Raw genomic sequence first — 13414 nt, 5'->3', positions numbered from 1 at the left:
TAGGGTTGAAAAAAAAAATGGCAAGCGAGGGAAGAAAAGGTAACAGTCCAAGTCTGAGTGGTTCAAACTAAGCTCTCATTTTTTTGCAGTGAGAACGTGCATAATAAATATAGTATAGAGGCATATGCGAGTCAAAAAGGTGTAAGCCTGTAGGCCCATTGGGCCTCTCCCCCACAACCACAACTTTTCTCCATGCGGTTGCATCACCATCCTTAAAGGAGCCACTCCCGCCCCCAGCCCCATCTTTCCTTTCCCTATGCAAATGCAATGCTAGTGTACCTTGAAAGGACCATGCTTACCACTTCTGCCCTCAAATTATTCGAAGCCTGCCTAAAGATTATGTCGATTGTGCGTCTGTTGGACGAGAATTGTGTATACTTTCAATGTAGATATTTGAATCAAGCGGTCTTGATTCATAGATGAGTGTTCAATTCAACAATGATCACACACCCACACCACCCCTTTTCATTCTACTTTCCCTTCTCCCTTTCTTCGCGAGGATAAGGTGCCGATTTCACACGCCCCACTTTAATCTTTTGGCACTAAAAGGCTAACACAACCTTAATAGAGAATCTAGGACCATGTATGGTCTAAGCCAGTTGGTGGTGGAGGGCAGTTGTTACTGAAGGTTACCCAACAATGTGGTAGGGCTTCATTTGTGACCCAAAGTGCATGAATGCACATACGCAAAATCTTTGCCAAAAGGTACGCTGTTGTGTAATAATTGTAATTTAATCATGTGTCTTTGCGAGTAGAATGATATCTTTTAGCCTTTTAGAACAAGTCTTCGGAGATTTTTGAAAATAACAAAAGATTTCGAAAAGTTATTGGCTAAAATCATGTATCTTGACAAAGCATATGTATCTAGCGCCTGGCTAGCAAACCTCGCCTGAAAAGAAAACCGCCAAAAAAATGAGGGTCTAAAAAACTAGAGAACCTGTCTCCTAATTTACAATAAATCGTGATAGATTTGGCCATCATACCAAGGATCGGATTGTTTCTTATTTCAAGATGCAGCTCCTAATACTCGGAGCACGGTGTTGTTTCTCAAAGCTATGCATGTGAGGGTGGTCAAGGCAGTCCCACCCGTTAAGGAATTGCCTCTTCTTTCATTGGGCCTCATGGTCCATTTTCTTGCACCAAGGTGCGTCTTGATTAGTCCGATATTTCCTGTTAATAATAATAATTAATACTAATACCTCTTTCCAAAATCACAATCAACCACTAGAGATTAACCTGATGTAATGTTGAAAAACCACCTTGAAGTGGATGTTAACGATCATATATTTATGAATAGTCTAGCTTAACAACAAAGATTGATCCAATTTAGACAGGGCTTGATACTGCCCGATATCTATTCACATGCACTCCAATGCGAGCAGTTCAACAAACCACTGATTCGTTGACACGTGACTACCAGGCTTGACTCAGTCTTCAGCCGTGACAAAACTTGTAGAGGAGGGTTATCTCTAATACTCCAAAGCTTGGTAACAACAGCAACAAAACTTGCTAACAACAGCTAATTTTTATTGGAATTAGGTTTCATGCTTGTGGGGTTTTCGATGCTCTAGCTTATTGACTCCAGAGCCAAGCATGTGAAAGAACATTCTTTTAAGATGGTTCACTCACCGTCCCCAGGAATTAAAAGGGTATTTTGCTCTCTCTTTATCTCTCTATTTTAGCTATATTTAATTTCCCGAAAGAGCCAGCTAAGGTTGAATTCAATAATAATCTCATCTCTTGAGACTCGCCACTCTTAAAATTGAAAAATCATGAGTTGAAGGGAGCATATTTAATAGGGGCTTGGAGACATGTTGGGTTTATGTTTTGACACATTCTGGTTGGCAAGGAAACTTCCGTGACAAATTTCTCTGGCATTGTCACAAACTCGTATCTGCGAACATTTATTTGTGAAGGGAACGCGAGTCATCTGGGGCTAGCCCCATGTGATGTGGTTCGATCGATTAGTTCTTTAGGTGAATTCACTCTTAAATGTTTGGTAGGGAGGGGGTTTCTGTTTAACTGCTCAGTATGTGGATGTTAGAAAGTAGTAAGTTTATAGTATGACAGAGTGAAGACCCGGAAATCCTTTCCTCAGTTGATCAAATTTTACTTCTTCCAGACAGGCTAGCTGTTAGCTAAAAACCCATCTGAATTATCTAGTCATTTAATAATACAAGTGACAATCTGAAGTGGGTTTCTTCCTTTTCCCCTCGTTTTAAATCTTCTCAGAGTGCAAAAAATCTCTCGAAGATACCAGTACTCGGTGGCAAAATTGAAAGACTAGAAGGCTATGGTTTGCCAACTTATATGATTCTAGCAGCCCAAGAAATGAGATTAATATCTTGACTAATCAATCACCTGATACCAAAGTATGGCTTCTGCCTGCCACTTGGAAGGGCCATGATTGAATCTTCTCTTTAAGAATTAAAACAAAATAATGGGTGCCAGTTATATCAAGGGACAACATTGTTCCCTAGCTATTTCTTCTTAATTTGATGTTTGCCGAGTGTTGACTGTGGAGCTCGCTCTTGCTCGATCAGTCACTGTTTCTACCGACATTGAATCAGACCATCCTTAACTGCAAAATTTAGCTGTAAACTGTCCAACGTTGGATTAAGATAGAGACCCATCTGATTCTCTCTGAAATTGAAAAAAAATATTATAATTTTGTGTTGTACCCAGGTACAATTGCCATCATCTTCCTCAAATCTTCAATCCCTTGCTTACATAAATGAAGTAACCCCTGGAACTATTCACAAATGAGAAGCAAGAAATTAATTATGAACACATTTGCAGTGTGCCTAAATTAGTTAATTATCTGATCCGAAGCATTTTACCTCCAATTTTTATGGCGGGGAAGACCAGTAATCAAGAGCAAATCTGCTGCTAAAAACAGGAGTATTCCTATGCTACGAAGGGAAGTAGGATTTTGGACATGTCCTCCACAGATAACACTAGTTGTATAGCAAGACTCTTGTCTCAAAGAGTGTCCCTCTGGGCTTATTTGAAAGAATGAGACTTACACTTCCTTGGTCGCTGCCTTGAAACGAGTTCCATAATGAAGTGTCTGGCCCATGTTTTTTTTTTTTTTATCTTAAAATTTTCTCTTTTGTTTCCTTCTCATCATCACCAGCTCATGATTTTACAGGAATGTTCAGATAAGGAGTTGCCATGAATCCTTTAGTTATACATGCATGTTTCTCGGACTGCATGTCACTTTGATAATAGGCTAAGACCATACTGCTAGATTTCATCCGTGTCTTGCATATATAACTGGTTTCAGCTTGCTGCCTTCTCATTTGAGTTATGAAATGGAAATGGGCTTGGGCTAATCTCAATTGCCTGAAGATGCAGGGCCTGTGGATTGGTAAAAGAGCTCTGATGAGAAAAGTAAATGGGCCGTAAAGCTTGGGCTATGACCTGATTTTTGAAGGTCGGCCAGATTTAGCGAGAAAGCAAAAGGCAGCGCATACATGGAGTAGAAATTCTAGTAAGGCTCGTGATCCTTGGTATTGGGCCCATATCATTCAATACTATCTGGGTCGAGAAAGGATGGAAATTTTATTTTATATCAAGATAGAATTTATTCTTCCATGGACTGATCTCGATTTGGTAATGTTCCTTTGTCAAATTTTAAAAAGATTGTCATGTGGGTGTTTCCTTTGCTAGGTAGAAAAAAGAAAGATCACTATTTCATTATTAAGATGTCCGAAGTGACTTTGTTTCTCTTATCTATTTCAATGAATAAGAAATATCATTGGATAAGTTTACATGTTAAAATTAAGTTTTTTTTTTTTTTTTTTTTTTTGTTTTCCGAGCAATCTTTAAAACATTTTCATATGGTCACATCGTACTCATGTCTCAAAAATAAAGTTTTTGAATGCTGCCTCGAAATGTGACCTTGTTTGTTCATTTGTTAAGGGTACCAAATATGCATCGCAGGTGTTGTGAAACTAAAATGGAAAATAAATTTAATAAAAAGACGACTACTAAAGTGCCACACTCTGATGTTGTGGTATGAATGCCCTTGGGTTGCAATTTTAAGGACACAATATCTGCATTTATTGACAAGGGCATTATATCGACGTCAAATCTTAGCTGAAGAGGGCGATATTTGCTACTAGCAGTAAAAATAGAGAAAGCCCATCAAGCAATGCAAAGAGATGAACGGCACTTTACCGAACCTTTTGTTTTTGGCAAGAGTTATTTAGGTAAAAATATAACTCAAAAAGATAATAATGATAATAAAATTTTTGATGGATATAGATTAACTGATCAGATTTTAAATTTGTTTTTCAAAGTTCATCAGTTCGAGTGCCACAAATCTCACTGGTCGTTAACTTCAAGGTCTCGAGAGATTAGTTGAGGTACATATAAATTGACTAGAACACTCACGATTATATATAAAAAAAAAAAAGAGAGAGAAAAAGAAGCTAACCGGATTCTTTTCTAGTTTTTCTTTCCTTCTTTTTTGTAATTCATTAATTGGTAAGAGCAAAACAACAATTAGTCTTTCTGGTTCCCTGGTCGGTGGGATTGAGACCTGTTGAAAATCATAGAGAGTAGCCCCTGCCTCTTATCCTTGATATGAGCAATCTGTATCCTACTAAATTTCATTTCTCCCCCTTTCTTTTTCCTCCATTGCCTTCAATCACGAAGCATTGCCTCGAATTTATTAACCGGCTTGATTTTTCACGTGTTCCCTTCTCGGATGAACATATGGATTCCGCTGCCTTGTGCGTGCATTACGTTTTTTTATTATTATTTTGAGAAATACGGAATACATTTCTTAAATATTTCGCATTGCAGTTTGCAGGTAGAAGTCAGGTAATGATAAAATAATTCGATTGGCATGAATATTGGCTTCCTCAAAAAGGTTGCTAATTGCACTTTTTTCTTCAATCAACACTGAACTTGACCCTCGAACCATTCAACAAGCTACACATATTTATGATATCAGAGGACGAGCCTTCCCATCATATCTCCTTGTACTCGTTCTCTCATGCATGATAAGAGCTCTAGCTCATTTGCAACACGACCGTTAAGATACAAAGTTTTTTGCTCATGAGAGGAATTGTTGCTCGTGAGAGGAATTGGTTCACGCGTAGTAGTAGTAGTAGTAGAAGACCAACCCAATTTAAGTTGTTACTAGAAATTTTAAAATATAATTTATAAATTTTTTAACATACATTTTAAGTAACTTAAAGATCGTATTTTATTCTAAAATTATGTGTGAGGTTTTAAAATATTATTTTTTTTAGCTTGTTTTTTTATTTATTATTATTGATGTGAGTGTTTGGGTCAGTTTACACGCATTTCGATTAATCTCCCAAGATCCTGAAGTTAACAATCAGGTAAGTCTCTAATGGTTATGAGATTTGTGGTACGAAACAAACTCAAGATCTGACTAGTTAAGTTATACTCTTCAGAATTAACTTTTTTTTTTTTTTTTTATTGCACATGTTGTGTGTTTTGAGGGATTTGGGTAGTGAATTTGGGTATTCCAGGGGTTAGGTTGGTGTGGAGAATTCATTGGGATTTAGCTGTGAGAGTGAGTTTTCAACTTTTATTGGGTTGTTTAAGCTGCTGAATCATGCTAGAAGTCAGCTTCATAATTTTTTACTTACTTTTTTTTTTGTTCATCTTTTTTTTTGTAGTAGCTTTTATTTTTCTCCCATTATCTAAATGATTATTTTTTAATGCAATTCTCGATTATTATAAAAAAAAATTCAAAATATTATTATTTATATTATTTTAACATACTATTTTAGTGCTAGGTATTAAATTGTTCCACTATCAGCTTCATGTTTAAACGATATATTATACTCGTTTACAAAGGCAATCTAAACTTCCATTCTGACATGGATGCAATGTATGTGAGTCTCTTTTAATCCAAGTTCATGTAAGTATGAAATATTATAATAGTCTCTTTTTTGTATGCATGTACACTCATTTTGTTTACCCAAAAACAAGATGAAATTGGAATTCTATGAAGAACGTCGCATCAACTAATTAATCATCATGTTGAAATTGTGTTTGAAAAGAATATTATTGTAGCAAGAATTAACTATAATTCCTGGCAAGGCATTACCACTTCCAGAATTTCTCACTTTTGGTTTTTCCGACCGCCACCTCAACATTATGACTTTGTGGAAATTGAATAGAAATTTAATGTCCATTGAGAAAGTTTTTCCACGAGTATTTTATATGGGTGCTTCTCGTAACACCATGGAGTTTCGTCTCCCCTCAATATATGCTGGTACGCACGGAAAGCCAATGAACAGAAGCGCATATATAGTAATTAGCATGAAATTAATTTGGATGCAGAGAAAGTAGTAGAGGGCTCCGAATTCAAATTAATCTACTTCGCCTTCCTATACTTTGAAAAAGAAAAGAACCGAACAGTCAACTGGAAAAAGCATTAAAAAGAAAAAAAAGTGCTAATTGATAAGTAATTTAATTATCCATGTAGATTAGATACCATATGCTATAGTATCTATCTCATACACATTTTGGTGTAAACTGTTATGAACATTTCTCTAACCTATCTTCTTTCACATCAAAGTAATCAATCATCATTACAGCTGACTAGCAAGATTGCCGAGATTGGAGTGCGGGTGCTCCATTTTCAGAGGACAAGGTGGCGGCTATTGTTGGGTTGGCCACAGCAGTACGTGTGGTTTTGGTGGAGCCCTTGTCCACGCCGGTGGTTGTCACACGTTCACAACGCGGACACATTGTAAGCGTGGATGCTGGGAGAGGTTCACGACTGTGAGGAGATATCACGGTTGGTGGACCCACCTTTAATGCCCTAAGCTCTTCTACTTCTCTTTGCAGCCTCCTGTTCTGCTCTGTTAATGAACCAAACCATCTCTTCAAGTACTCGCACTCCATCTCTGTCTGCTTAAGTTTGCTCCTATACGTGACCAGAAAAATGTGTTAACATTGGAAGATTGGTACAAAATAATGTGTGACATTGTGATAAAACAATGTGAGAAAACGTTTGCGCTAGTACTCCATATATATTGGTTTGTGATCATTAATTTGGATTTGATCAGTTGTAAATGTAAAGTGATGAAAATAATCATAAATGTATGCCATGTTAACTTGTCCAACAAAGGCGAGCTGGTAGGCATATTTAAGAGCTTGCAATAAAGCCATTGCCTGCTTCCCCCGATTCGCTGGGTGTTCCTTACTGCTCTCAGAGTATAACAAGTGCACTTTTGAGAATTTTGTCTCCGTAAACCATACATACAAGGTAAGCATTTATGGATGCATTCAATACCTGTTGTTATCATATCATATATGTTCAATATTCCAGTTTTTATCAAATTATCTCATAAAGCATCGTTAGACTCAACTTTAATTCAATGTATATCTCGTCTGTTGATCTGGTATAATTATGGAGTCAAGCTTTAAGAGACTCATTATCGAATTTACAGCTCTGGATCCGTTTCTTTTGACTGATTAAAATAGCAGTGAATATGATAATGAAGAGCAAATGCTTAGTCTCTCTCTTGATTTCGTTCAATAATATTGCAATAAACGCAAATAATTATATTAATATTAATAATAATAAAGGTCCAAGAAAAGGATTATTAACAGTGAGTCAAAGTAACACTTATTAGAGTTATGATCAGACTAGCGCACGAGGCCAAAGAACACATGCATCTTGATACTAGATTGTTATATATTTGAACGACGACCGTCATTATATTAGTTCACAAAGGTTAGCTCATGAAATAACCTCATCATTAAATGTTCATAAATTTGTTGAGCCACTTGTCGCTCACGTGTCTTAATTTATTCTCAAACCATATAGTAGTAGACTAGTAGTATTAAATCAAGTTTATTAATTAATTATATATGCAATATTTTAGGGTTCTATGGCAAGAAACTAAAACACCTTGGCTAATTAACTTCATATTTCAGATGTCATCTACCTTCATAACTTGACAACTATATACGCAGTAAGGGTTATCTATCTTAATTGCTACTATTACTATTAGAATTATTGTTTGCACCCCCGGCCTTGCTTATCTGCATTCATTTTTGCCATGTATGTGGATATTCGATTGAAATCTAATTCCAGATATTTTAGCATAAATATAAATTTTAATGTAACCATATTTTTAACTAAATCCGCTCCATGACTAACCAACAAAAGACAAACAATTTAATTTCATCACTTAACAAGTCTCAAAATCATAACTCAACAAAAAATAAAAAAAAGTTTCATAACAAGCACGTATAACTATATATACAGTTTCGCGTCAACTTCTGCCTCCCTTTACTGGCATATATATGAACAATTCGTCATTTTAAGAGCTCAAGAATCACATTCTAACATCTTTTACTGTATAATATAATCATGAAAGGGACACGTTAACCGCCCCAGACAGGTTTTAAATGCGGTGGAAAAGTTCGATAATTTATGATGCCTAATTTCTTTGTTTTAGCCATGAAAATGGCCAAAGAATTAAAGCATCTTAATTATTTATACTGCTAACCAACGTAGTATTGAGGTTATATTGTACTCTGCACACACACAGATATATATATATATATATATATATATATATATATATATATATATATATATATATATATATATATATAATGTTTTAAGAAAAACCCATTACTCAAAAGATCTATTCTTCCTGGTGATGATAATCAGTACGATTTATACGGGTAGATATAGAATCCGATTCAGATTATATTCTGTCAACTTTAATATGTGTGTGTGTGTGTGTGTGTGTATCCACCTTATAATCATCAATTTTAATCCTAACAACCAACAAAATATACAGCGAAGGGATCAAAAGAGAGTTTAATGTGTTACCCAAGCCAAGCCCAAGCATGAAATAGTATAAATGTAAGGTACAGTACCTGGCCCTGCGGTTTTGAAACCACACCTCAACTTGTCTAGGCCTCAGCTTCAACTGCAAAGCTAATGCTTCTTTCTGTCTCTGCATACATAAAAAAATAGTTAAACTCCACAAATTAATCTTAAATAAATCACAAAACATAATTGTTTTACTATAAATAGAGAGAGAGAAGAGGGGAGGTTTAGTACTTACGGGATTCAAGGAGTGATGTTGCCTGAAACTTTCTTCAAGAAGGCGAGACTGTTCTTTAGAGAGACGGAGTTTTTTGCGAGGTGGGGCTCCATCAGTGCTTTCCTCTTCATCCTCCATGCCTGCAGAGATCCATTCTTCTTCTGCTGCTCCTGATGGTACTTGGTTTATGTCGAAATCTTTCACTGCGCAAACCCCTTCGCCGATTAATTATCCATCATGATCATTTTCATAAATCAAGAAAATAAATTTTCTGGCATAAAATGAATCAGTTATTTAATTAATAAATCAGCAAAACCATGTATTTTCATCATATTAAAAAAAGAAAACAGAAGGAAGATTTCTTATTAAGAAAACCGGCCACGCAACAAGAACAAAGCTATGAGATAGAATATCATATAAAAACAAAAGGAAAGAAGGAGATCAGGGAGGGGTTGGGGCTTGCCAGATGAAGGAAAAGAAGGAGAAGAAACGAAACCAGGCATGGACATGGTCAGCTCCAAGCTAGAAGAGCTTGAGCGTGAAACGGCCATGAAAGCACACAAGAAAGGAGAAGAAGAAAAAAAGGTTGATTTCGTAGGAGAGAAAAGGTTCAAGTGAGAAAAGTAGGAGGGAAGAAAAGAAAAGAAAAAAAACAAAAAGGACACAAAGCAGAATATGAAATGGGGGAGTAAAAAAGGGTGAGCAATGAAGCTCAAATAAATACTAGCGATGAAGAGAAATAGAACTTGAAAGGGTGGATTTGTTTTGATTTAACTGCTCCCTTTTGGTTTTTCCTGGCCAGGGCTTTTGACCGTGGTCGTCAAGTCAAAAGGTCTGACCCATCTGATTTGAGACACGTGGAGGACTGCTTCGAGGATTTGGGTGCAGGAGAATAACCGGCAGGTTTTCTGTTCAAAGTGATTGGAGGGGTAGAGTCTAGTTGTCGGTTCAAAGGTCAGCTATTGAAATGATTGGGAGCCTAGACTTGGCCTTTGAGCCCTGCTGCGTCCACCATTGCTTTCCAAAATTATTCTTTAAAATTTCTGAGTGTCTGACCCCCCAACAGAAGGGGAAAAAAACCCATCACTTCAATTCGCCTTTTTTTTTTTCTTTTCTTGTGATTCAATCTGGGCCATTCACTATTTTCAATCAAGATATAGATGTTTGATTTTGATTTTGATAATGTGAGGTGGGGCATATGGGGGAAGATGTGGGATGCCAGGTCTCGATGCATACTGGTGCAAGATCGCATTGAGTGTCTACCACTACTGTTTTTTTAAAACCAGTTTTTAATGCGGCTTTACCTGCTTAGCTAGCAGGTTCACGGAGAGGAATTGTAACGCTTCTTGACATTTATGCAAAGAGAAGAAAACATGATCTGGGGAGATAAGGAGTGTGGACAAGAGTCGTTTATTATGTAGGGAGTGCATGTACGTTTGTATGTTGCAACCACTTTTTTTTGTTAATCTTATTGATACAATTATACAATTTGACCCCATTTATTGGTTGATTTTAATAATTTAAGATCTGAAGTCTGGTATAAATTAAATTTGTTGATTGAATCGGCTATGTTTTTCACTTGAAGAACCCATTTAATCTTAATAGATTTTTAATAAATTAAGCGATTTCATCAAATTCAATCCAAACCTGTTGACGGAAGGAATTTATGGCGTAAACCTAGGATTTATTATTTTTTGATAAATATAAAAATATATGGTGATCACCGACATCTGTAAGAGCACATTCTACCTCTACTACGGCGGCACCACTCGTAACATCCGTCACTAGAACTGCACCTGATTCGTTGACGCCATCGGTCGCCTGAAGAATCAAAGAAAAAGAAGGCCTTCATATATAAAAACTATTACCTTTCTCGTTTCTCCAAAATTCATTAAGAGAAGTTGATGGATCTTGATGAGGAGCAAGGATCATGCCTGTATCATTTTTTTTATCATTCATTTTGCCTGATATCATTTAACATGTTAGAGTCGAAGCTTGAAGTCTTTTTTTATGATAGTTATAATCATGCGTGAAGACGTAGATATATCACCAATTGCATATTGTGGTATATAAGATTCAGACTCTAAACTTCATGGATGAGCTCTCTATAAAGAGCTCACTTATCACTAAACCAACTCATTATTGGTTAGTTTTTTACAATGTTGATATAATACACGTATGATGAATGTGTTAGAAGTGGTGTTTGCTATCATTACTAGAAAATTAATAAATAAAAAAAAAAAACAACGGAAACTATTAGGTCATGGCTTATTGATGAAAATACCAACAAAAATTTTCATCAAGAATTTTAGATGAAAATAGTGATAGAATAAAAAAAAACGTTGAAAAATAAGTTTTGGGATAAAAAAAATTAAACCCTGATTTTCTAGTCATCATATTGGTCGAAATCTAATAAAATCAGACGACATATCGTCTATTTTAAAAAAAAATTGAGATGGGCGACATGTCATCCGCCTCAGTTGCAAACAAAAAAAACAATTAGGGCCCAATCATGTGGGCCTATCAGGGCAGACCCGCGCAAGGGCCTTGACAAATAGGTCATGCGCAGCAGCGCCTAGTCTTTGTTTTTGTTTTTTTTTCTGCTCCTTTTTAAATTAATGATTCTTTTTATGGTTTTTTAATCTACTTTTTTAATTTATATTTAAATTAGTACTTATTCTTCCTTTTATTTTATTTAGAGAGTCTCTTTTAAATGATAATTATTTTTTAGTTATATATTTAAATGTGAAGAGTTTTTCTGAGTCATTTATAATTCTTTTTAAATATTTTGTATGGATGAACTTTATTTTTTAAATCTTTTTTCATATACTATTTCTAATATATGCAACCTTGCATAATGTTTTTTCTCCTTTTTATTTTATTCAATCAATTTAATTTGTGTCTCTATTTCTATATATTATTGTTTGCTTAAATAAAAAAATTATCTTAATAAATAAATTTAGTAAACACAATAGGGTGAATGTTTTGTTTTTCGAGATTAAATATCTTGATCAACACCCGTCTCTTGATTTTTCAAGATTTATTATTTTTTGGACACATAGTTCTCGTTCCATTTAATTATATGTATGCATAAAAATTTTGATTTAAATTTTGATTTTTTAAACTATAAAAATACATTAAAAAAACCTATATATATATTTTTTATATAAAATAAAAATATCTAACTCACAATAAATTAAAACACGAGTAACATAATTAGAATTCTTAGAGTAAGACCATGAGAGCCCCGAATACTTGGAAGATAACTCCAGGCGGTAGGAGCTCTAGTAACGGAAGTACAACGTACCGATTTGGGTGGTGAATTTGGTGGTCAGACTGGACCTAAGACTAGAAAAAAGGTTTGTTGCTGGGTTTCTGAAATCGATTGTAATGCTTTCTTTTGCCAAGCTAATTTACAAAACTTGTTGCAAATTGCAGAAGCAGCAGGAGGAATTGAATTCCTTTTTGTGGATGAAGCAGCAGGAGGAATCATTTATGTTATGAACAGTGCAAAAGTTGCAGTCATGTTTGATATTTAATTAATTATGGTTTAAGTCTTAATGATGAACCTGGCCAATGCAAAACAACTGTTGAAAGATAAAGTAACAGATACCCCCAATGAGTAAGTTTTCGATTATGATATTCCGTTTATAATTTTATCAATTATTTTTAATATCGATGAAATTTTTTTAAATATCATCAGATTTTTCCATCATCATTGTCCAGATGTTTCAGTAGTGTCTCTTCACTAGCTACCATAACTTTATATAAAAACAGTTAAAAGTAAAATAAAAAAACTTATGTATATATCAAATAAAATAAATTGAAAACATAAACTTATGTATATATCTTTTAACATGGTTGTGTTTAACTATTTTGCTTATAAAAATTAATTTTTTTTTATCAAATAATAATAAAATTAGATGTATATGAATTGATTGATATAAAATAAAAGGCAAAACAAAATACTATACAAGGTTTCACGTATTAAGAATATTATCCAAAAATAAATGTTTTTTATTTTTTTAAAATAAATTTTATTTATATAAAACCAAAAAAAAAATTATAGATAAATTAGAATAATCTCTCAAAATATTAAATGCGTACAAAATAACTAAAAAATAATTATTATTTAAAAGAGTCTAGATAAATAAAATAAAAAAAGAAGGGATATTAATTTACATGTAAATTTAAAAATTATTTTCAAAAAATAGATATAAAAAATAATTTAAAAAATATCTTTTTTAAAAAATATAAAAATAATGCATTGTATGCCACCCTCTCTTTTTTTTAAGAAAAATAATACATTGTCTAATATTACCTGGCTTTCAGCTATTATAATAACCGAAAAA

General features: G+C 34.4%; 1 protein-coding gene across 1 annotated transcript; it reads right to left on the bottom strand.

Annotated features, from left to right (window-relative positions):
• Window positions 1-6424: 6424 nt before the first annotated feature.
• On the bottom strand, window positions 6425-9784 carry LOC7475531 (homeobox-leucine zipper protein HOX3). The gene is made up of 4 exons (XM_024610062.2): window positions 9526-9784; window positions 9084-9265; window positions 8893-8972; window positions 6425-6919 (listed from the first exon to the last, which is right to left on the bottom strand). Exons 1-4 carry the CDS (start codon window positions 9611-9613, stop codon window positions 6592-6594), a joined length of 678 nt encoding a protein of 225 aa, XP_024465830.1. The 5' UTR covers window positions 9614-9784; the 3' UTR covers window positions 6425-6591.
• Window positions 9785-13414: the final 3630 nt, after the last annotated feature.

Source organism: Populus trichocarpa, chromosome 10, assembly GCF_000002775.5.
Source record: "Populus trichocarpa isolate Nisqually-1 chromosome 10, P.trichocarpa_v4.1, whole genome shotgun sequence".
Classification (NCBI taxonomy): Eukaryota; Viridiplantae; Streptophyta; class Magnoliopsida; order Malpighiales; family Salicaceae; genus Populus; species Populus trichocarpa.
Note: the sequence above shows the minus strand (reverse complement) of the source record. Positions and strands in the feature narration are given on the sequence as shown.

Bases quoted from the DNA above. Each gene is read 5' to 3' on its own strand.
- LOC7475531 (XM_024610062.2), bottom strand. From the start codon at position 9,613: ATGGCCGTTTCACGCTCAAGCTCTTCTAGCTTGGAGCTGACCATGTCC. The intron at 9,266-9,525 runs GCAAGCCCCAAC...GGGTTTGCGCAG, and splicing joins TCCTTCTTTTCCTTCATCTG to TGAAAGATTTCGACATAAAC. The intron at 6,920-8,892 runs GTACTGTACCTT...GGTCACGTATAG, and splicing joins TTTCAAAACCGCAGGGCCAG to GAGCAAACTTAAGCAGACAG.